The 20999-nt window shown below is 51.0% G+C and overlaps 1 protein-coding gene across 2 annotated transcripts in view; it reads right to left on the reverse strand.

Annotated features, from left to right (window-relative positions):
* Positions 1 to 476: 476 nt before the first annotated feature.
* The window catches only part of GSG1L (GSG1 like), a 247528-nt gene continuing 227005 nt past the window's right edge, over positions 477 to 20999 (reverse strand). For both annotated transcript variants that reach the window (XM_065920332.1, XM_065920331.1), the window contains 2 exons: positions 14702 to 14772; positions 477 to 582 (listed from right to left, as the gene is read on the reverse strand). In XM_065920332.1, the coding sequence (XP_065776404.1) occupies positions 485 to 582; positions 14702 to 14772 (169 nt within the window). In that variant the 3' untranslated portion in view covers positions 477 to 484. The remainder of the gene's footprint in view (positions 583 to 14701; positions 14773 to 20999) is intronic.

The following is a 20999-nucleotide window of genomic DNA, read 5'->3' on the forward strand; positions in this document are numbered from 1 at the left end:
CGCACACAGCAAGAAAACAGATCCAACAAGCATTTATTGAGTCCCTGCTGTGTGTCTGCAGTGCAACCCTCCCCCGCTGCGGGGCCAAGGCCATGGCCCCTCTTTCAGGAAGCCCCACTCATTCCCTGTCCCCCGCAGGGGACCTGCTGGCTGGCTCGTGGGTCCCAGCCTTTTAGCGGCCAAGGTCCGTGTCCTTCTCAGCATCCCAGCTGCACCCAGCAGGGCTCTGCGCATGACAGTGGCAGGTGTCAGGAGTGGCTGTCCCCAAGTCGAACTGTGCAGTCCTGTGCAGTCCCTCAGACGCCCTGGCCCCAATTCCAGGACGCTGAGACCCAGGCAGCCGTGGGCAGGGTAGCCCACGTGTCTCCCACGCAGGCTGACTGAGTTCACAGCACACAGGCCAGGTTCTAAAGGTGCCAGATCCTGCGGCAGGGGGCTGGTGCTGATGATGATGGCCCGAGGTCTGGAACCAGGCTCTTCACGGTCACACCCAGTGCCCCAGGACCCAGCACTGGCGGTTCAGCTCTGGTGCCTCGTGTGCAGAGGTCCGGGGCCAGGAATCTCCCACGTGTGGCTGGTGTCCTGCCAAGGGGACAGGGTGGTCAGTGCTGACGGCTGCCTTCCTCCACCCATGCCCCACCGCCCCCTCCCCCCCCATCCACCCATCTGTCCACCCACACGCAATTCTCCACCCACTCACTGCTCCATTCAGCATCTCACCATCCACTTACCCTGCTCTAGACACGCCCCCATCACCCACTCTCTGCCCACCAACACCCGCTGCCATCCACTCCCCAACCCACCAATATACCCACCATCCCACTCACACACTATCCCCACCATGACTCTCCCGAGCCTTAAAACCCAGTCAAGCATCTCCCACCTGTCAACACATCACGCACCCGCCAACATCCCATCCATCCTCGCAGCAGCCCAGAACACTCCCACCAGCCCTGCTCTCCACACACACATCTACCCATTACCCAAAACACCCACCCATCCACCCACCCAGCCACTTTTCACCTCACCCACCTACTTGTCTGCTTCCCAACCTGCCAACACATCTGCACCCACATGTCAAGTCTCCAGCCCTTAACTCACAGAGCTTCTCATCCAACAATTGCCCACTGCCCGACCACCAACCCTGCACACCCACTTGCCCTCGCTTCACCCATCCCACTCAAGCCATCCACCCACCCTCTCTCCACCCTTCACCCACCCAAAGGTTTCCCCTGCCTCCCACCACCCCACCAACCCCATCAGGCTTCCCTGGGGTCCACTGTGTGCTCCCAACGTGCTCAAGGCACTATGAGAGGGTTAGAAGGAGAATAGTGTAGATGACTCCAGAGCCCCAACCTTACTTGACCCCAGGTCAGCGAGCGAGTATGTGGACATCCCAAAGCCACCCCTGAGCAGCTCCGTGGGAGGCAGGCAGCAGACTCTATGACCTCCCATGACAGCCCTCTGCTCTTGATGGCCTGGGCAAGCGGAGGGGCTGAGAGGCTCATCTGATCCAACATGCATGCTCATTCTTCTGTTTTTCTTGATTTTTGGAAGCTCACTCCCCTGCCTTCACCCAAGCACCGCCTTCGTGTCTTCCTAACACGCAAGACCATTTCCATCTCCAAGTTGGGACCTGCTTAAAATGTTCTTGTACCTACTATCAAACTGAACCCTCAAAGCCCAGCTCAAATCTCTCCTTCTACAGGAAGCCCTCCAGACATCCTCTCTCTGGCCTCAGGGATCTCCCTCTCTTAAGAACACGCACCCTGAATGGTGCTCCATCAGCCCTGTCACTATGAGACCATTAGCCCAGGAGAGAGATGGCTCAACCCCTGGAGAACATTCCATGGTGACTCCTTGGAGCCAGAAAGATGAGAACAAAGGGGGAACATGGGGAGGAGAGACTGCCTGGAATGGTGAGTGGGAAGGGTGTGAAGGGCAAGGAAGAAAACTAACAGCGGCAGAGCACTTAGAGTCCACACACCATGCTAGGTTCTGTCCTCAGAAGCCTGAGCCCATTTTACAGATAAGGAAACCGAGGCTCAGCCAGCAAAAGTAGCTGCCTTAGGATTCACAACTACAGTGCTGCAGGGTTGAATTAATTTCTTCCTGATTCCAAACTTCAGCATTTGTTTTTTTTTAATAATGTGTTCTGCTCAGATAATTGCTCATCCTTTAGGGTCAGACATCCCTCACAGCAAGCCCCTTGAGGTGGAAATTCCTGCTGAAGCCAAGAATTCTTGCTTGCACACCTCCAAGGACGGGCAACTCATTATTCTTCCTCCATCTCCAAAGCAGCTCTGACTATTGGGAGATTCTTCCTCATAACAAAGGCAGGAAGGGAACAGGCAAAGATGAGGAAGATTGTGCCAATGCCGGGGAGTGTGCACACGTTATTTTTTTCCCCCTTTGGCTTTTCTTCTGTTTTTAATATTCTTTAATGTTGGCGCTTTGCTAATTTTACTAGATTTCTTAAAAGGGGTAAACATTTGGCAAACATTCTGGAATCGTTTGGCCTTAGGAAAAACATTTGTTTTGGCCCCAGTCACTGAAACAGTTGCATTCTTTGAAAGTGCTTGCTGCCAAGATATAGATAGGTGCTGGGATTTTTTTTTAATCGAAAAGCAAATATTTGGTGCACAGAAAGGTTTGATTGTTTTTCTAAATAGTATTTAGAAATGATTGTCATTGCTCTTACCGTTGCCAACTAGCAGAACCCTGGAGAGTTTGATGGAACAGAGAGAAAGTGATCATGTGTTTTAAAGGGAAAGGAGGAGCCATGATCCTTATCCTTCTCTGAGTCAAAATCAGGCTTCCTAGGACTTCCTTGGTGGTCTTAAGAACTTGCCTTCCAGTGCAGGGGACGTGGGTTCGATCCTTCCCTGAGGAACTGAGATCCCAGTGCTGCAGGACAACTAAGCCCGCTTGCCGCAAGCAGGAGACCGGGGTTCGATCCCTGCGTTGGGAAGATCCCCAGGAGGAAGGCACTGGAGAAACCGATTCCAGGATTCTTGCCTGGAGAATCCCATGGACAGATAAGCCTGGCAGGCTACAGTCCATGGGGTCGCAAAGAGTTGGACACTAAGCTGAGCAAGTAAACAACAGAGTTTGTGCAGCCTGGAGCCCAAGCCATAGCTGGAGAGAAACCTGAGCGCCGCAACCAGAAGATCCCACCTGCTGCAACTAAGACCTGATGCAGCCAAAAGGAAATAAATATTTTTTAAAAAATCAAATACAGGGGATTCTCTGGCTGTCCAGTGGTTAGAACTCTGCACTCTCACTGCCCAGGGCTGCAAACCATGCAGTGAGGCCAAAACAAAAATCAAACTTCCTGTTCCCTGGATCCCAGGAGAGGCTTGGGACCCAGAGTCATTTACAGTGGGAGGAGCCCTGTCCTCACCATGTACCCCACTGGCCTACCACGAATCCCTACTCACCTCCCTTCTCTGGGTCCCTTCACATTGGGGCCAGTCACCAGCCAGGGGGAAAAAAAATCATTATGCTACAGATCAGGGAATCCCACCTTAAAATGTCTACTGGGCCCAAGCCAATGACCTAACTGGGTAAAGTGGTCAGAAGCAGTCTTTCTTTAGCTCTGGCCAACTGTTGCCCCGGGGAATGTGGGCTCCAATCTTCCAAAACGCTCAGAGAAACTGACAATCTGGATTTTGAAATCAAATCTCCTGGCTTCTAAGTGATTTTAAAGGGCTTTTCAAGGGCTTCCTGGTGGCTCAGCGGTAAAGAATCTGCCTGCAACAGGAGTCACAGATTCAATCCCTGGGTTGGGAAGATCCCCTGGAGGAGGGCATGGCAACCCACTCCAATATTCTTGCCTGGAGAATCCCATGGACAGAGGAGCCTGGTGGGCTGCAGTCCACAGCATTGCAAAGAGTTGAACACAACTGAAGCAACTTAGCATGCACACACACAAGGCTTTTAAAAGATTTAAAACCACCTGTGGGCCAAGCAGCATCTCTCAGGCTGGACTCAGCCCACAGGAGCCATTTCCGACCTCTGACTTCTCCCTGGCCTGCGTCTTTGTCCCCTGACTCTGTTCCATGGCTTTGCATATCCTGGTCCCTGGGCCGTGTGCTCTTCCCTGCTGTCCTCTGGCTGTTGAGACCCCGGCCCCTCACCCGAATGCTCCCTCCTCCGCAAGGCATTCCATGGACCTCTGCACCCACACACCATGCTGCATGCTGTTCTCTCCCCGTGATTGTCACTTTCTGTTGTCAAGGTCTCTGCCACTAACCCGGGGAGACTCAGTGCTGGCCAGGGCTGAGTCTGCTCCATCCTGGAGCCTGCAACCCCCAGCAGCTGGCCAGGCACAGAGCTGACAAATGAACAAACCACTCAGGATGAGGATGGCGTGATCCCTGCACTGGAGGCCTAGGCTCCTCCCCCCATTTTCCAGGAGAAAATGGACATTTTCACTGTACCTTTGAGATGCTCTTCGCTCAGCCTCTCCTCCTTTGGGGACAGGCTTATGGGGCGGGGGTGAATTGTACTTGAAGTCTAATTGTCAAAGGTTCAAATCTAGGCTCTGTCAATAACAAGCTGAGCAACCTTTTTTTTTTTTTAAGCTGTGTGACTTTTGACAAGTGGCTTCACCTCTCTGGACCTGCAAATGGATGTCAGTTGTAAAGGCATCAGCTGACCCAGCAAGCCCCCCTGCTAGAAGCCCTCCATTATGCAACCTCAGAGAGATGTGAAGATAACAAAATGCTCAGTATAGAGGGGCTTGGGGTTCAGCCACCTTTCTTCACAGATGAGCAGGCCGAGGTTCATAGGTGGGAAGAGATTTGTCCAAGGCCTCACCCAGAGGGTTGGCAGCAAGTACTCTGCTTTTAATCCCCTTGAAACCTCCCAGCATAGCGGAGTAGTCAAACCATAGGAGGTTCTCAGAAGTTGTGATTTATCTTCTCTTTTTAGTCGAGATATCAAACATGAACTTTTTTTTAACATCCGGTCTCTTCCAGTCCTAACATCTCAACCCCTCAGTGGGGAATCACCATCTCGAAATTCCCCAAGGCATTGAGATCCCAAGAGATCAGCTCTTAGCTCTGTTGAGGTGTATGAAATTGCAATCACTCTTCCAAAACAAATTCAATGGGTCAGAAGGGCCCTTTGAGACCAAGAATGGCATCACCAATGTGCAGATAGGGAAATGGGGACAATCAGAGGGGAAGTGACTTGTCCAAGGTGCTCTGAAGCTGGTAGAGGAATCAGTGAGGGTGAGGAGGTGTCTGGTATTGGCATTCTTGACCCCACAGGAGCCGCGCCTGACACAGAAGAGCCAGATGGACTGCACCACCCGCTGTCCAAGGTGCTGAATTACTCTCCCCAGGACTCATGGGTCATATCCAGAGCCTACTGTCAGGCTGCCCAATCTGGAACTCTTCCCTCCAGACAGATAGAGGATGTGGGAGAGAGATAGGGAGATGAACCAAGGTTGGCACTGAGCTGTCTGGCTTTGGATACCCTTTCAGCTAGTGATGTCATCACCCCTCTTCCACGGCCACCCTGACTGCCTCTCCAAGTCAACCCTGCTCTGTCAATCTCTACCCTGAGGGCACTTCTGAGACTCTATCATATTTGGTAATATCTGTTCACTTGTTTCCTTCCATTTTCCTTTTCTAGACTGTATACAACATGAGGACACAGACTAGCTCTACTTTTATTCATCACTGTGTCCCCAGCACCCAGCACAATTTCACTCACAGTGTTGAGAGCATAGATCTGTTGAAAGAATAAACAATGGAGAACTGGGGAAGTAGAGCAGGTTTGTATGGGATTCCTGCTGGGGGGAAGGCTGGGTTTTCCTGTCTGCTTTGGGGGTGGCTTTGTCCTAGGAGACCAAATGGAATTCCATCCCTCTCTTCATTCGAGTCTAGCTTCTGGGGACTGATCACTTCTGGTCAGAACATTCTCTTCATCTCTTCTCCACACCTGGGATCAGGCTGAGTCCAGGGGACCCACCACCTCTCCCCAGAGCCACTGATTCCTTCGTTTCCTCGTTTGTTGAGCATCTACTCTGTGTCAGCCTCCCCACTGGGTGCTGGGTCTGCAGACAGGAGTGAGATGCAGACCTGTCCTCTGAAGGTTCACAGCCTCGTGAGGGGGAAGAGATGACAAGAGCAGGACTGCCCTGGTGGTGCAGTGGATAAGAATCCGCCTGCCAATGCAGGGGATACAGGTTTGATCTCTGGTCTGGGAAGATCTCACATGACAAGGAGCAATTGCGCCCATGTGCCACAGCTACTGAGTCCAAGCTCTGGAGCCCATGCTTCACAACAAGAGAAGCCACTGCAATGAGACGCCTGTGCTCCGCAACTGGAAAGCAGCTCCTGCTCACCACAAATAGAGGAAAACCCGAGTGAAGCAACGAAGACCCAGTGCAGCCAGAAATAAACTTAAAAAGAGAGAGAGAGAGAGATGACAGGAGAAAACATTCCCCCAGTTCTCACTGCCAGGGAGCCGCTCACTGTGCCCTGTGTTCATTGACTCATGCAATCCTCAGAAATGGAAGTTAGGTGCCATCACTGTGCCCATTACACAGATGAAGAAACCCAGGTCCAGACAGGTTACATCCTTGAGGTTTGACCCCTGGAAATTGAACCTAAGCAGCTTCACTCTAGAGGCTGGGCTTGTAACCCCTGTAAACCTCTCCCTCATCTATTCAAATGTCAGGGCAGGGAAACGCAGAGGTGAACACAACCTCCTCTGTTGGGACTGGAGAGGGGGTTGATTGCTAGCTACTCCTGGACTTCTGAGCTAGACTTGGAAAGCCCCATGAAGCTCAAAATTCCACTGGTTTGGTTGTTTTTTTTTTTTTTTTTTTTTGCCAAATGGAGGTGGGGAGCAGGTCATTTCAGGCAGAAGGAACAGAGTGTGAAATAGGTTCTTGGCAGGTAAATGAGGTTTTCGGGAGGTGTGAAAAACATAGCGATGGTGGCCAGAGGAAGGCAAGATGGTCTGTAAGGCTGGAAAGCCCGGCACTCAGGGATGGAGGGATGAGGAGCAGAGGGCGGCAACTGCAAAGATGCTGGGTGCCAGGCGTAAGCGACCCAGCAGCCCCCCAGGGGGTACAGGGTTCCTCCTGTACCTGGGGTTTCTTTGGCATCATCAGACTAACCTGATGTAGGTTCCTGGCCTGCCCTGAACTAAGGGGGACAAAAATGGACATAAAGAAGAACAACGACCCAGCTTGAGCTTAGAGTCACCCACACTTGTGAGCCAAGAAAAATAACATTGTTGCTTGAAATCTAAGGAACTTATGAGGATGAAGTGAGCTGGACTGGAAAGGTCCTGAGGACCAACCCTGTTCCAGGCACAAATGTGGTGACAAGGTCCCCATCCTCTTGACATTTCCATTCCAGTGGGGAGAGAGTTAGCAGAGAAGGATTCCAAGAGTGTGAGTGACTGAAAGAAGGCTGAAGTAGGGGTGGGATGGCGGGAGAGGGCTTCTGGGGGAATGTCCGGGAGGAGTCAACACAGACCTGACACCTACCCCACCAAGGATGCTCTCATTGGAGGGTTTGGGCTGGGAGGGGTGAAGAAGATGTGATTCAGGTTGTGTCTTTGGGGGATGGATGGGAAGAGACATGACCCCAGAAGCAGCAGTTTTTACCCAGAAGCTGCTGAATAGCCCAGTGAGTGATAGTTGTTTCAGTCATGTTCAACTCTGCAATGCTATGAACTGTAGCCCACCAGGCTTCTGTGTCCATGGGATTCTCTAGGCAAGAATACTGGAGTGGGTTGCCATTTCCTTCTCCAGGGAATCTTCCCAACCCAGGAATCAAACATGGGTCTCCTGCATTGCAGAGATTCTTTACCATCTGAGCCACCAGGGAAGCCTAGCAGGTGACAGAATGAAGACTCCTTCCTGGCAGGAGCCTGGGGCCAAGTGTTGCTCAGAATCTGGTCCATGGAGCAGCAGAAGCAGCAGCCCTGGAAATGCAGGATCCCAGGCTCCACCCTCCTCAGCTGGAAACTCCAGCGGGACCCGGGAATCTGCATTTCAAGAAGTTGGAAACTCTGAGGTGGGACTGGGAAATCCGTGTTTCAAGGAGCCTTCCAGGGGATTCTGATGCTGACGTTGGCTTGGCTCTCTCTACCCCAGTGCCAGGGTCTCAGAAATCTGCAAGCTGTGTGCCCAGCAAGCTGGCATTGATATTTATTTCAGAAATATTGTCTGTTTCCATTTTAATAAAGGAAGCCAACTCAGGCAGTATTATGTTGGATCTGATTTTGGTCTAATAAAAATGCCAAGTTGCTCCGAGCCCAGAAAAGTCTTCCTTGAAATTCCCTCTGCTATTCTGAGGGCAGCAGCGGCAGAGACACGTCTAGACAGAGCTCTCAGAAGCCACCTCTGTACCCGATGAGTGACAGCCTCTCAGCCAGCCCAGCCTCGCAGACACACCTGGCAAAGTCAGAAGCTTGTCTCGGACATTGAACTTGACAGCTGCAATCAGCTGCAAACCCCAGTTGCCCCTAAAAGGAAGATGCAAACACCTGGACAATATGGCAGCATCGCCTCCATGAAGTGTCACATCTGAGGAGCTCCTGAGCTAGCTGCTGGCACTGCAGAGCCCCAAATCTACCAAAGGTAGGTTTCAAAAGCAAACGCTTTGCTCAGAAAATTAAAAAAAGTGGCAGAATCTATATTACAGTAGCCCCAGAAAAAAATAGCAACTTTTAGAACAGTTAAGAAAAGCAAAAGTTCGCGTAACTGTTTATATAAAAGTGAGTTCTCAAGTGGGATCCAGTGCAAGAAAATGATAAGTTTAAAGCAGTAATTGAGCAACTACTGTGTGCCATGCACTGTTCGAGGCTCTCAGGATACAGGTGTGAAAAAAACAGAAGATAAGGTGCCTAGGATTCCGCTGGTGGTCCAGTGATTAAGCACCTACCTGCCAATGCAGAGGACACAGGTTCGATCCCTGGTCTGGGAAGATCCCACATGCCTCAAGGCAAACAAGCCCATGTGCCACAACTACTGAGCCTGTGCTCTAGGGCCCTTGAGCTGAAAATACCGAAGTTCGTGCACCTACAGTTTCTGCTCTGCAACAAGAGAAGCCTGCACAATGCAATTAGAGGGTAGCCCCTACTCACCACAACTAGAGAAAGCTTACATGCAGCAACAAAGACCCAGCGCAGCCAAGAATAAATAAATAAATTATTATATATTGGGCTTCCCAGGTGGCTCAGTGGGTAAAGAATCTGCCTGCAATGCATGAGACACAAGAGACGCAGGTTTGATCCCTGGGTTGGGAAGATACCCTGGAGAAGGGCATGGCAACCCATTCCAATATTCTTGCCTGGAGGATACCATGGACAGAGGAGCCTGGCAGGCTACAGTCCATTGTGTGTCCACAATGAGTCGGACACAACTGAAGTGACTGAGCACACAAACATTATTATATTATCAATTAATATGTAATATTAATTAATTGATAAATTACTAATTAAGAAGAGACAGGGTGCCTAACCTTATGGAACCCAGTGGAGAAAGGCAACAAAACCAAAACCAGGTGTGTAAATATAACTTTAGAGAAGTATAGACACAGTGAAGAAAACACAGTGATATGATGTTGACAGGGGAAGCTGGTGCAGGTTAGAGGATCTTCTCTGAGGAAGTGGCCTTCAGCTGAGATTAAAAATGAGACAAAGCCAGCCAAGTAAAGATTTAGAGGAAGAGCGTTCTAGGTGGCGAGAAGAGCATGTGCAAAGGTCCTGGGGTGGGGAGTGGGGAATGAGTTTTGCTTGTTCAAGAAAGAGAAAGGATGGAGTGGTTGGAGACAAATGAGGGAGGGGAGAGAAGGAAGAGATGAGGTGAGGAGTTTGGGGGCCAGAGCAGGAATAGCCTGGTTCCCAGGATAAAGGGAAAGAGTTACATGCCAAGTTGAGACATCCTGCCCAGAGATCTCACCAGGGATCTCAACAAAGTCAATCCACGTCTCAGAGCCTCAGTCTCGCCACCTACACAATAAAAACAACCACCCCTCCTTCCCAGGGCTGTGTCAGCGGCTATGAAGTGCTCAGCAAAACCTGCACTCAGTAAGTGTTTAATAACGCGGGCTCCCTGGCACTCCTTCTCCCCTGTGCCTCCTGCCGGGGAGTCAGTCCACCACCAGATCTGAACAGTTGCTCAGCACAGAAGTATTGCAAAACGCATCCGGGCCTTTCCAAAACATATTCTTGGCCCAAACTCCACCAGCAGCTAAGAGGCCGCATTCTGCAGATGGTGTCATCTCCCTGGATGGTGGTATCAGGATGCTCTCTAGCCCATGACCCACGTGAGGACCCAGTCCACTGTGGCTGGGCCCCGAACCCCCAGAGGCTGCCTGGGGTACGCATGGGGTCTGCCGGACATGTGGAGCCACTGACTGACACGTGGCAGCCCATCCCTGATGACTCGAGGTATGGGCTGTGGAACCAGACAGGCTGGGCACACATCCACTTCCTGGTACAACCATAACCTCCCTGGGCCTCATTTTCCCCATCTGTAAAATGGGTCTATCAGTTCAGTTCAGTTGCTCAGTCGTGTCTGACTGTTTGCAACCCCATGGACTGCAGCACGCCAGGCTTCCCTATTCATCACGAAATCCTGGAGCTTGCTCAAACTCACATCCATCGAGTCGGTGATGCCATTCAACCAACTCACCCTCTGTCGCCCTCTTTTCCTCCTGCCTTCAATCTTCCCAGAATCAGGGTCTTTTCCAGTGAGTCAGTTCTTCGCATCAGGTAGCCAAAGTATTAGAGCTTCAGTTTCAGCATCAGTCCTTCCAATGAATATTCAGGACTGATTTCCTTTAGGATGGACTGGTTGGATCTCCTTGCAGTCCAAGGGCCTCTCAAGAGTCTTCTCCAACACCACAGTTCAAAAGCATCAATTCTTCAGTGCTCAGCTTTCTTTATGGTCCAACTCTCACATATGTTTGGGGTTAAATGAGAGGGAGAGGATCAACGTAAAGTCCTCAGAGCATCCACAAGGATGAGATGTTGTCATCAGACCTGGTGGGGCTGACGGAGCTCTTCCGGTTGGCTGTTTTCCTCATTAAGTCCAGGTATCATCATTAGAGCTGTAGAATTCAACAAGCTGGACCACCCAGAGACTAAGTACCCCTCTCTTTCCTCTTCTCTACCCCTCCCTCACTCAGCAGGATGAGGTGCCTGGCCTCTGTTGGTAGCTGTGCTGACCCCATGGTAGCTCTGGCCAACAACACAGCAGTGCTTTGGGAGCTCCCGGGTCCAGACTCGCCTTTTTCACCTCCATTTTCCAGGGCCCAGCATGCAACGCCCAGCCCAGAGAAGCATCTTTAGCAAAGATTTGTTGAATACGTCAGTGAATCAATGACTTGCACATGGCCACACACAGCCCACTTTAGGACAGTGAAAGTGACCACGGCCCTCCAGCCAGCATCCTGCCTATGCTCTGTTGCCCCTGCCCTTGGCCCCAACAGCAGACCGGGAGTTTCTCTAACTCACTGTTCAAAGTCTGAGTCCCCAGTGCCTCCATCGGTCCCAGGGTAAAGACAGCCAACCCACTAGCTTGGCTACCTGATGAAAGGCACACCTGGCAGAGGCATTGTGGGGTCAAAGGTTCCTTTCTTCCCCGAGACTGGGATTTGGGAAACCTCTGGGAGCTGCGGTCCCTTCTCCACCAGCTTCCCTGCTTCTCTTTCTCTTTTTCAAAGCTACCTAATTTTTTACAGTAATTTTATTTCATTTTATTTATTTATTAATTGGCCATACCACGCAGCACGTGGGTATTTCCCAACCAGGGATCAAACCCACGCCCCATGCATAGGAAGCACAGAGTTTTAACCACTGGACCACCAGAGAAGCCCTTCCATGGTTCTCTTTGAGCCCCAGGGTGATAGGACCTCACGGCATCTCCATCTCTCCCCACCCTACATGATTCTAGACCATCTGGGGGACCAGCATCCCCCAGCTCCACTGTCTCTGTCCTCAACCCTCGGTCAGTTCAGTCACTCAGTCGTGTCCGACTCTTTGCGACCCCATGAATCGCAGCACGCCAGGCCTCCCTGTCAATCACCAACTCCCAGAGTTTACTCAAACTCATGTCCATCAAGTCAGTGATGCCCTCCAGTCATCTCATCCTCTGTCATCCCCTTCTCCTCCTGCCCCCAATCCCTCCCAGCATCAGGGTCTTTTCCAATGAGTCAACTCTTCGCATGAGGTGGCCAAAGTATTGGAGTTTCAGCTTCAGCATCAGTCCTTCCAATGAACACCCAGGAATGATCTCCTTTAGGATGGACTGGTTTGATCTCCTTGCAGTCCAAGGGACCCTCAAGAGTCTTCTCCAACACCACAGTTCAAAAGCATCAATTCTTCAGTGCTCAGCTTTCTTCACAGTCTAACTCTCACATCCATACATGACCACTGGAAAATCCACAGCATTGACTAGATGGACCTTTGTTGGCAAAATAATGTCTCTGTTTTTTAATATGCTGTCTAGGTTGGTCATAACTTTCCTTCCAAGGAGTAAGCATCTTTTAATTTCATGGCTGCAATCACCATCTGCAGTGATTTTGGAGCCCAAAAAAATAAAGTCAGACACTGTTTCCACTGTTTCCCCATCTATATCCCATGAAGTAATGGGACCAGATGCCATGACCTTAGTTCTCAACTCTACACACCCCTAAAACTTGACACAGAAGCCATACCATCACATCCCCCTCAAACTCATCCTCTCCGTTTTCATCAGTGGGTGACATCTGACCCTTGATGGCTGACTCGAAACTTCCAAGCATATCCTAGGTTCCTGGCCCATCCCTCACCTCCAATCAAACAAGCTGATATTGTGGGTGCCCCCTTCCCCCAAGTGAAGCATGTTGCTCACCTCCTGTGGAGACTTTCTCCAATCCACCCCAGGAGATTCATGCACCCCACCCCACCCCACTCCAGTAGCCCTCACAAAATGCCCAAGGAGAGTCGCTGCCATGGCCGGGGGTACAACGCTGAGTCCCCCAGCGGAAGCTCCACTGAGGACCACTTGGAAGGTGACTTTCACCTGCCACCTGCTTTCCCCTGCTGAGCCTGCCTGCCCGGCGCCTATGTGCATTTTCTGTGATGCCCCACATAAGGCGCTTGCTGTTGAACCTTCATCTCGGGATCTGCTCCGGAGGAACACAAACAAGCACTCTGACAACTCTTCCAGCAAAAGGTTTTTGAATTCGCCCACTTTTATCTCTGCTGCCGCAGGTCAGGCCACCATCACTCCTGGGATGATGGCGACGGCGTCTACGCTGTTCTCCTGGTCTCTCTCTTCCTCCCCTCCCGTCCCACAGTGCAGATGGATAGGAGGAGGACAGGTAGACATGGGTATGGATAAAGATGATGTAGATACAGATACAGATAAATAACCTGGGTAAGGAACTTCCCAGGTGGCCCACTAGCTCAGACTCCTCCTTTCCCAATGAAGGGGGACTGGGTTCAATCCCTGGTCAGGGAGCCAGACCCCACATGCTGCAACTAACAGCCCTCATGGCACAACTAAGGGTCTGCATGCCACAACTTGAGATCCCATGAACCATAATAAGACACGGTGCAGCCAAATAAAAAAATAAATACTAAAAAAATAATAATAATAATAACCTGGGTAAGTCTCTTCCCTGCTCAAAATGCAGAGCCAACTCCTTTGCATGATCCCACCTCCTGGGTCCCCCAGCCCCACCCCCCGGCCTGCCATCCATCCCCACCTCCCCACTGCTCTCCCCACCCCAGCCACGAGGCCTCCAGGGCTGGCTGTCCCTGCCCTTGGGACTCGGCACCTGCCGCCCCTCTGCCCAGAAGGCTCTTTGGCTGATTCCTTCTCACTCCTTAAGTCCCTGTTCCAGCCGCATCTCTTTGAGATGCCTCTAAAGGGGTCTCCTAGATCCCGCTTTATCATCACGTTCCTTAGCACTTGAGACCGTCTTATTTGTTTCTGAGTTCACGTCTCACTTGACTCTCTCTCCTCTAGACTCCCCGCCTCACAGGCAGGGGCTTTGTCTCATCTGGCTCCTGGTTGCATCTCTAGTGCCAATATGGAGGGCCTATCGGAGTTGGCATTCAGCAGGAACAGGAGATCAGGCACAAAAAGTCCTTAGTACAGAGTGGGGTGGGCAGGGAGCACAGGCTGGGCAAGCAGCAGGCTCAGATGAGATTCTGCCCCTTTAATCTTGGATCAGCTCCGTTCTTTTCTGTCGGGAGCAGGGCCTTCCTCTCTCTTGACCTCTCTTTTGCTATCTGACATTTGTTTTCTGCACAGGAACCCTAGTTTCTGTCTTGTACAGTGAAGCCTTCTGAACTTCCGGGAGCATCCATCACTCAAACAGATCTTGGGAGCTGTCACTCCCCCTGATTTGACTAGTTCTACCCCAGGGCTCCTGTCCCTTCAGGCCCATGGCCAACCCGGCCTGCATGGAGCTGTGGCTCCCCTGCCTGTCTTTAAGGCACCCCGTGTCCCTCTTGCTTCCTTAGCATTCTGACCCCATTGCAAGGGCTGTGGCTGCTGCATGCAGAAGACTTGCTCTTCTTGCCCACAGCCTCAGTTCCGCCCTCTATAGCATGTGTCTAGGGGGGAATGCAGGGGTGCAGGGAGAGCTCTGCCTGGCCCGTCTCCAGGGTCCTCTCTTCTCAGACGGCCTATGAATCCGCAGCGCCAGCTCCTGCAGCTGAGGCCACTTACGGGCGGGGTATCTCTCGTGGCGGCAGTCCAAGCGAAAGTCCTCCTCCTCGTGTCCATCCCCCTTCTCCATCCTGGAAAGAAAAGAAGCCAAAAGCTGGTGTAAGAAAGATCAGGCTGAGCTGGCAGAGACCCAGGACCTGGAAAAGTGTAGCCCTTCCCGCCAGAGAACACGCAACAAAGCAGCTTGGCACCATCGCCCCGTGGGATCCTTCCCGAGGCCCTGTGAGATGGGCATCATTCCTCCATTTGATTGATGAAGAAACTGAGGTATCAAAAGGTGGCGTGACCAATCAGGTGCCATCCAGCTGATAAACTGGAGGCAGAATAGGGAAGCAAACCTATGCGCTCTTATAAAAAGATGTTCAATCACGTGCAAATGGCATATGACAAAAGAAAGTGTGCAGTGTATTTGAAAAATTACACACTAATCCTTCCCTGGTGGTCCAGGGGTTAAGAATCTGCCTGCCAATGCAGCGGAGACAGGATGGATTCCTGGTCCAGAAAGATTCCACATGCCGCGGGGCAACCAAGCCCATGCACCACGACTTCTGAGTCGGCGCTCTAGAGCTCACGCTCTGCAACAAGAGAATCCACCACCACGAGAAGCCGTCCACTGCAACTAGAGAGTAGCCCTTGCTTGCCGCAACTAGTGAAAGCCCTCAGGCAGCAACGAAGACCCAGTGCAGTCAAAACATTAATTAATTTAAAAATTTTAATTACACACTGATATGCACAAAGCATTACTTGGCAGAATGTACACCAAAAGGTTAACAGTGATTAACCCCAGATAATGAGAATAAAGGGGATTAAATCTGAAGCCTTTTATTTTTTTAATCTTTCCCCACTCCCTGAAATCCTTCTTTTTCAATTTACCTCTATTTTCTGATTTGCGGGCAAAAGACTTTGATTAGCTGTGTCACTTTTCTTAACTAAATTAAAACAACTCCCATAGATATTTCTACATAGAAACAAAGCCCTGGTCTTCCGACGTCTGCCACAATTCTCCTTCCTACCAACAACTGTGAGAATTTCTCCTCTGGCATCCCAAGTTCACTGCAGGTTCAGAGGGATCGGCATGGCCAGGGATGGGTGACAAGCTCAGAGCAGAGGCTGATAAGGGTCAGAGTGGAGGCAACCACAGACTCTCCAACATGGTTCCAGACCTAGACCCTCACCCCCACCCCACTGAAGACAGAGTCAGAGAATGGGCAGGTCCATATGCCCACACGGCACTCACCCATGGGTAACCCAAATACATTCCAGAGCTCCACGAGGTCCAGGCCGCATGTGTTGTACCTTTGTGTCTGTGTGTGTGTGCACATGTGTGTGCATGCATGCGCACACACACATGCACTGTGTTCAACTCTTTGCAACCCCTTGGACTGTCGCCCACCATGCTCCTCTGTCCATGGGATTTTTCAGGCAGGAATACTGGAGTGGCTTGCCATTTCCTTCTCCAGGGGGTCTTTCTGACTCAGGGATCGAACCCACATCTCCTAGGTCTCCAACCCACATCTCCTAGATCTCCTGCATTGCAGGCAGATTCTTTACTGCTGAGCAGTACCTTTAGACAAATATAGCCTAGTCCCCTGAAGCAGAAACAATTCCAACCACTACTGCATGTCCTAGAGCACACTGCAGGCACCTCCAAGTCCTTATCTGTGGCCCTGCGTCTTGACATCATCCCTCTGTTCTTTCCTTTGCTTTTAGTTACCTTGGAGCTTATGTTTCAGGAGAGAACCACTATGCCCAGCAGGTACCCCACTTTCTGGACACCCAAATCTTGCTGCTAAGAAGCCCAGAGTTCAATAGTCAACATCAGAGAACACCCGCCACTTAGCAAGCACCTGTTGTGCTGGGGACCACAGGGACAACTCAAAGAGGTCCCAGCCCTTGAGATGCTCCCATCTGCAGTACACACGAACCAATGATCACAGCTTCACGTGCTAAGTTTTAAGGGAGATGGATGTTACGAAGGTTGAATAGGTTGACTGTCTAGTTTAGTGGCTGACAAACTTCTTCTGAAAGGTCTAGATGGTAAACATATGAGTTTTCAGAGGCCAGATGATTTCCGTCACAACTACTCAAACGCCCTTGTAGGTGGAAGCCGCCGCAGATGATATGCAAATGAAGGGCCGTTTTGTTCAGCAGATAATTACTGGCTTCCCTGGTGGCTCAGACAGTAAAGAATCTGCTGCAATGCGGGAGACCTGGATTCGATCCCTGGGTCGGGAAGATACCCTAGACAAGGTAATGGCAATTCACTCCAATAAACTTGCCTGGGAAACCCCAGGGACAGAGGAGCCTGGCAGGCTACAGTCTATGGGATTGCAAAGAATCGGACACGACTGAGCGCCTACATTTTCACGTTCTTATGTACTAGCTTCTTGGAGCTAGTGTGTTAACCTCTGGTCTAGCCAGTGGTTCTCCACATGGAGATCCCCTGACATCACCAGGGGAGTTTTCAATTGCCCGGTGACTGCAGTGTGCAGCCAGGGTTGAGATCCACTTGTGTGGGGACCAGCAGAGGCTTCATGGGAGGAAGCGATGCTGGGGCTGCATCCTGGAAGACACAGGACATGCTGGCCTCTCAGAGAGGCAGCTGGGATCCAGCCTGGGTCTGCCTGATTTCTGCCGTGCTGAGAGGCTATTCTGGAAAGAGCTAGTTCCTTGCACAAATGCGGCCCTCTCCACCAGGTTTGCCAATGAAAATAACAGGTCTGCAGGGTCCTGGCAGCCATCTTAGAGCTGATGTTCAAGGAGAGAACCACTGTGCCTGGCATGGTACCCCACTTCCTGGACACCCAAACCTTGCTGCTAAGAGGCTCAGACTTCAATAGTTAACATATGAGAATACTTGCCTGTTAGAAAGCTCCTGCTGGGCTGGGGCCCACAAGGACAACTCCAAGAGGTCTTAACCAAACCATCTGATAAAGGGCTGGGCTTCTCCCCCTCTTAATTTTCAATCTACCTTGGACTAAATTTTTAATAAAATACAATAAAAATGAGTTTCTGGGGATTGAAATGAACACACACACACACACACACACACACACACACACACACAAAAGGCAAGCTTGGGTGTACCAGCCATGTCAGTTACAGCAAGAGCTCTGACCCTCGCCCCCTCACCCCATGCTTCCTGGCAGGAAACCCCTGAGGACAAGAGATGCTCTGGGTACGACTGAGGCCCTGGGCCCTGCAGGGAGGCGGGGTTGTGGTTGAGTCCAGCTCTGCTATGAATGGGCAACTCACCGGAAGCTCTGAATCTCTGTGTTCTGGAATTTTCTACAAGGCCACTGGCAGAACAGTGATGATGGGAATGGCCACAAGGACAGACACCACAGCCCCACTGGTTGCTGTGAGGATGGGCACCCAGGATCCAGCACAGAGGGAGGGTCAGAACAGAGTAGCCCTACTGACTTTCAATCTGTTTCATCATTGGTCCCCCTGCAAACACTTTAAACTCAGAAAAAGGATGGAGTTAATCTTCTTCTCCACTTGGAGTGTTGGGGTCCAGCACAACGATGGCAAAAAGTATCCCAAGGGACGTTAGAAAGGAGGGAAGCAGAGGGCAGTAGGGAGGCAAGGAATTGAGGAGAAGCACAATACAGGAGACACAGGTTCAATTTTTCCCTGGGTCGAGAAGATCTCCTGGAGGAGGGCATGGCTACCCACTCCAGTATTCTTGCCTGGAGAATCCCATGGACAGAGGAGCCTGGGCGGGGGGACGTCGATGGGGTCGCAAAAGACTTGGACGCAACTTAGCGACTAAGCATGAGCACGAGCAAGCTGTGGCTGCAAGCAGCCCACTGGGTTCATCCAGGAAGGCTGAGCTTTGTGTTAAAAGAAAAGGAATTACTCAGATGTCCCTAGATGACTATCTTCTTTAATTTGAAGTACACCTTCCTCCAGGAAACAGTACATGCCTTCTGAAGATAGGTTTTGTTTTGTTTTGTGTTTTGATGGTAATGTGAGAGGTGACCCATGAATCTAAATAAGCACTTTGAAGGGTCAGCAGGGGGCACAGGGGGTGAGGCAGTGCTCAGAAGGGGCCGCGGGCTGGTGGCAGGGCAGGGATTTGAACTCAGGTCTAGCGGTCCCTGGAGCTCAAGCATGCTTCCGTTGTGCCCTGTGGATTCCTGGCTGGCAGAAACGCCACCAGATCCACCCTGGGTACACCGGCACTGTGACGTCCCACGGAACGTGGGGCCGGGCACTCCTGGGCCCTCCCAGGACTGCCAGCAGGTGTGCAAAAGGGTGGTGAGGGGTGTGCCCACCCTGTTACATGGTCACTGATCGATGACCCGCAGGATCTGCAATCTGGGCATTTGCTCTTTGGAGAGAAGGAGGCAGGCGAGTGATGGAGCAGGGCGACTTCAAGGATCTGAGAGTCTGAACCCACGTCTTGTCCTGCAGGGAAACTCCCGGAACCTGCACATCTTATTCCAGGGACAAGTGTGGCCACAGCAGCTGAGACCCTGGCAAGGGGTCCACCAGGTCTTACCTCTGCTGTGGCAAGCGTCCCAAGCCTCCCAGCACAGAGTTCCCAGGCTGCCCTCCACCCACCATGCCTGCTCCGTGTCCTCCTCAAAGCCAGCCGCTTTCTCACTGCCCCAGGCTGGCTTGGTTCCCAAATCTCCAGTCACTTCCTGGTATAAGGTGGCAGTCTATGCGCTGCACTTCTCAAATCATCTGATAAAGAGGTAGGTTTTACACCCCCCCCCCACCTTTAATTTTCAACCTACTTTGGACCAAATTTTTAATAAAATACAATAACAATGAATTGTTGGAGAATGAAATGAAAACACACACACACAAAAAGCAAGCTTGGGTGTACCAGCAATGTCAACTCACTGTGAAAGTTTCCAAACACGTGTCTCAGTTTCTCCCGTTTTATCATGGATGTGTTTGCAAGTGCTCCCTGGTCTGGGGACCATACTTTGAGCAACACAGAGGTGCAGACCCCTTCTTTATCCATGGGCCTCTTCTGACCCATAATTGGGGTTGCATCAGCTCTGTCCTCCAGCCCAACGTTCCCCAAATGTGCCAGTAACCACAGATCACTTGAGGAGCTTTTTAAAATTCAGATTCTGGTTCCATAGGTCTGGGGTGGGGCCTGAGAGTCTGTACTCTATCAGGTTCTCAGGTGGGGATGATTCTATTGGTCCCCAGATCTCATCTAAGGAACCAGGCATTAGACCACGGGCTCTGGGCACTTGTGAGCCTCCTGGAAGCATCAGCTCAAACACCTTCCATGTCCTAGGTTGTTGTCTGGGTGCAGGTCTCCATGCCCTCCCCAGAGTCCCAGCTACAAATGAGAATCACCGAGAGAACTGGCAGTAGTGATGGTCGGGCAGGAGTGCGCCTGGAGTCTCCCTGCCTCTCATTTTTCTCCATTGGGCTGACACTTGGAGAAAAGGTGGAGGTCAGGAAGCAACTGTCCTGCAAGATTGTTCCCATCTCAAGGACCACTCTGTGCCTTTTATTTTCCTTTCACGAAGGGCTGGTTATCAAGTGAATCTTGGGAGAGTCCAGAAATTCCCACAGCGCCATCTCCAATTTCTGGGCATCTCGCTCCTCTTGAGACTAAACAGTGGCATCAAAGGACCCCAATAAAGACAAATAAGGTGTGAGGCATTACTGAGAAGTAATATTCAAGCAGCGAGAGTGGAAAAAGACGGGGAAGAGGGAGCTGTGATTGGACACGTCTCAGAGGTTAAGCGGCTAAGAAACAGTCACAGGGGAGAAAGAACACAATGATTTTTAAACGATGCACTGATGATGGAATGAAGGATGAAATTAAAAGAAAATCTGGCAAATAAATGACCACGCATAGGAGATTAATATCCTATAACATCCCATTAGAAGCGCCATTCCAAGACGGGGAAATAAATGGACTTTTTAGAAAGAGCCTCTCTCTGGTTTTTTCTTTTTCTCTTGCCATTTTGTAAGCAAGCTCACGATACAGAACATCCGGAAAATACAGGGAAGATAAATATCCACAGTGCCAGCACCATCCCCTGATCTTTGTGTGCGGTTGACAGTTTTACCTCCCATATCTCTGAAATTGGGTTTTAAAAAGAGACCTCAAGATATTAGCACCTTGAGATTATTTTCGGAACTGCATGGGCTACAAATTATTACTCAGAAAAACGATCACTAGCATTAATGGAACTCCCACCCACCCCCCAATCCCAGCCCCGCCTTCAAGAGCTTCAAGGGCCCCCGACAACATGGAAACCTCTAGACCTGACTTATCTCCGAAGTCCCTTCCTCAGCCCAGCCTTGGGGACAA

The sequence above is a fragment of the Muntiacus reevesi genome, chromosome 2 (genome assembly GCF_963930625.1).
Source record: "Muntiacus reevesi chromosome 2, mMunRee1.1, whole genome shotgun sequence".
NCBI classification, from domain to species: Eukaryota; Metazoa; Chordata; class Mammalia; order Artiodactyla; family Cervidae; genus Muntiacus; species Muntiacus reevesi.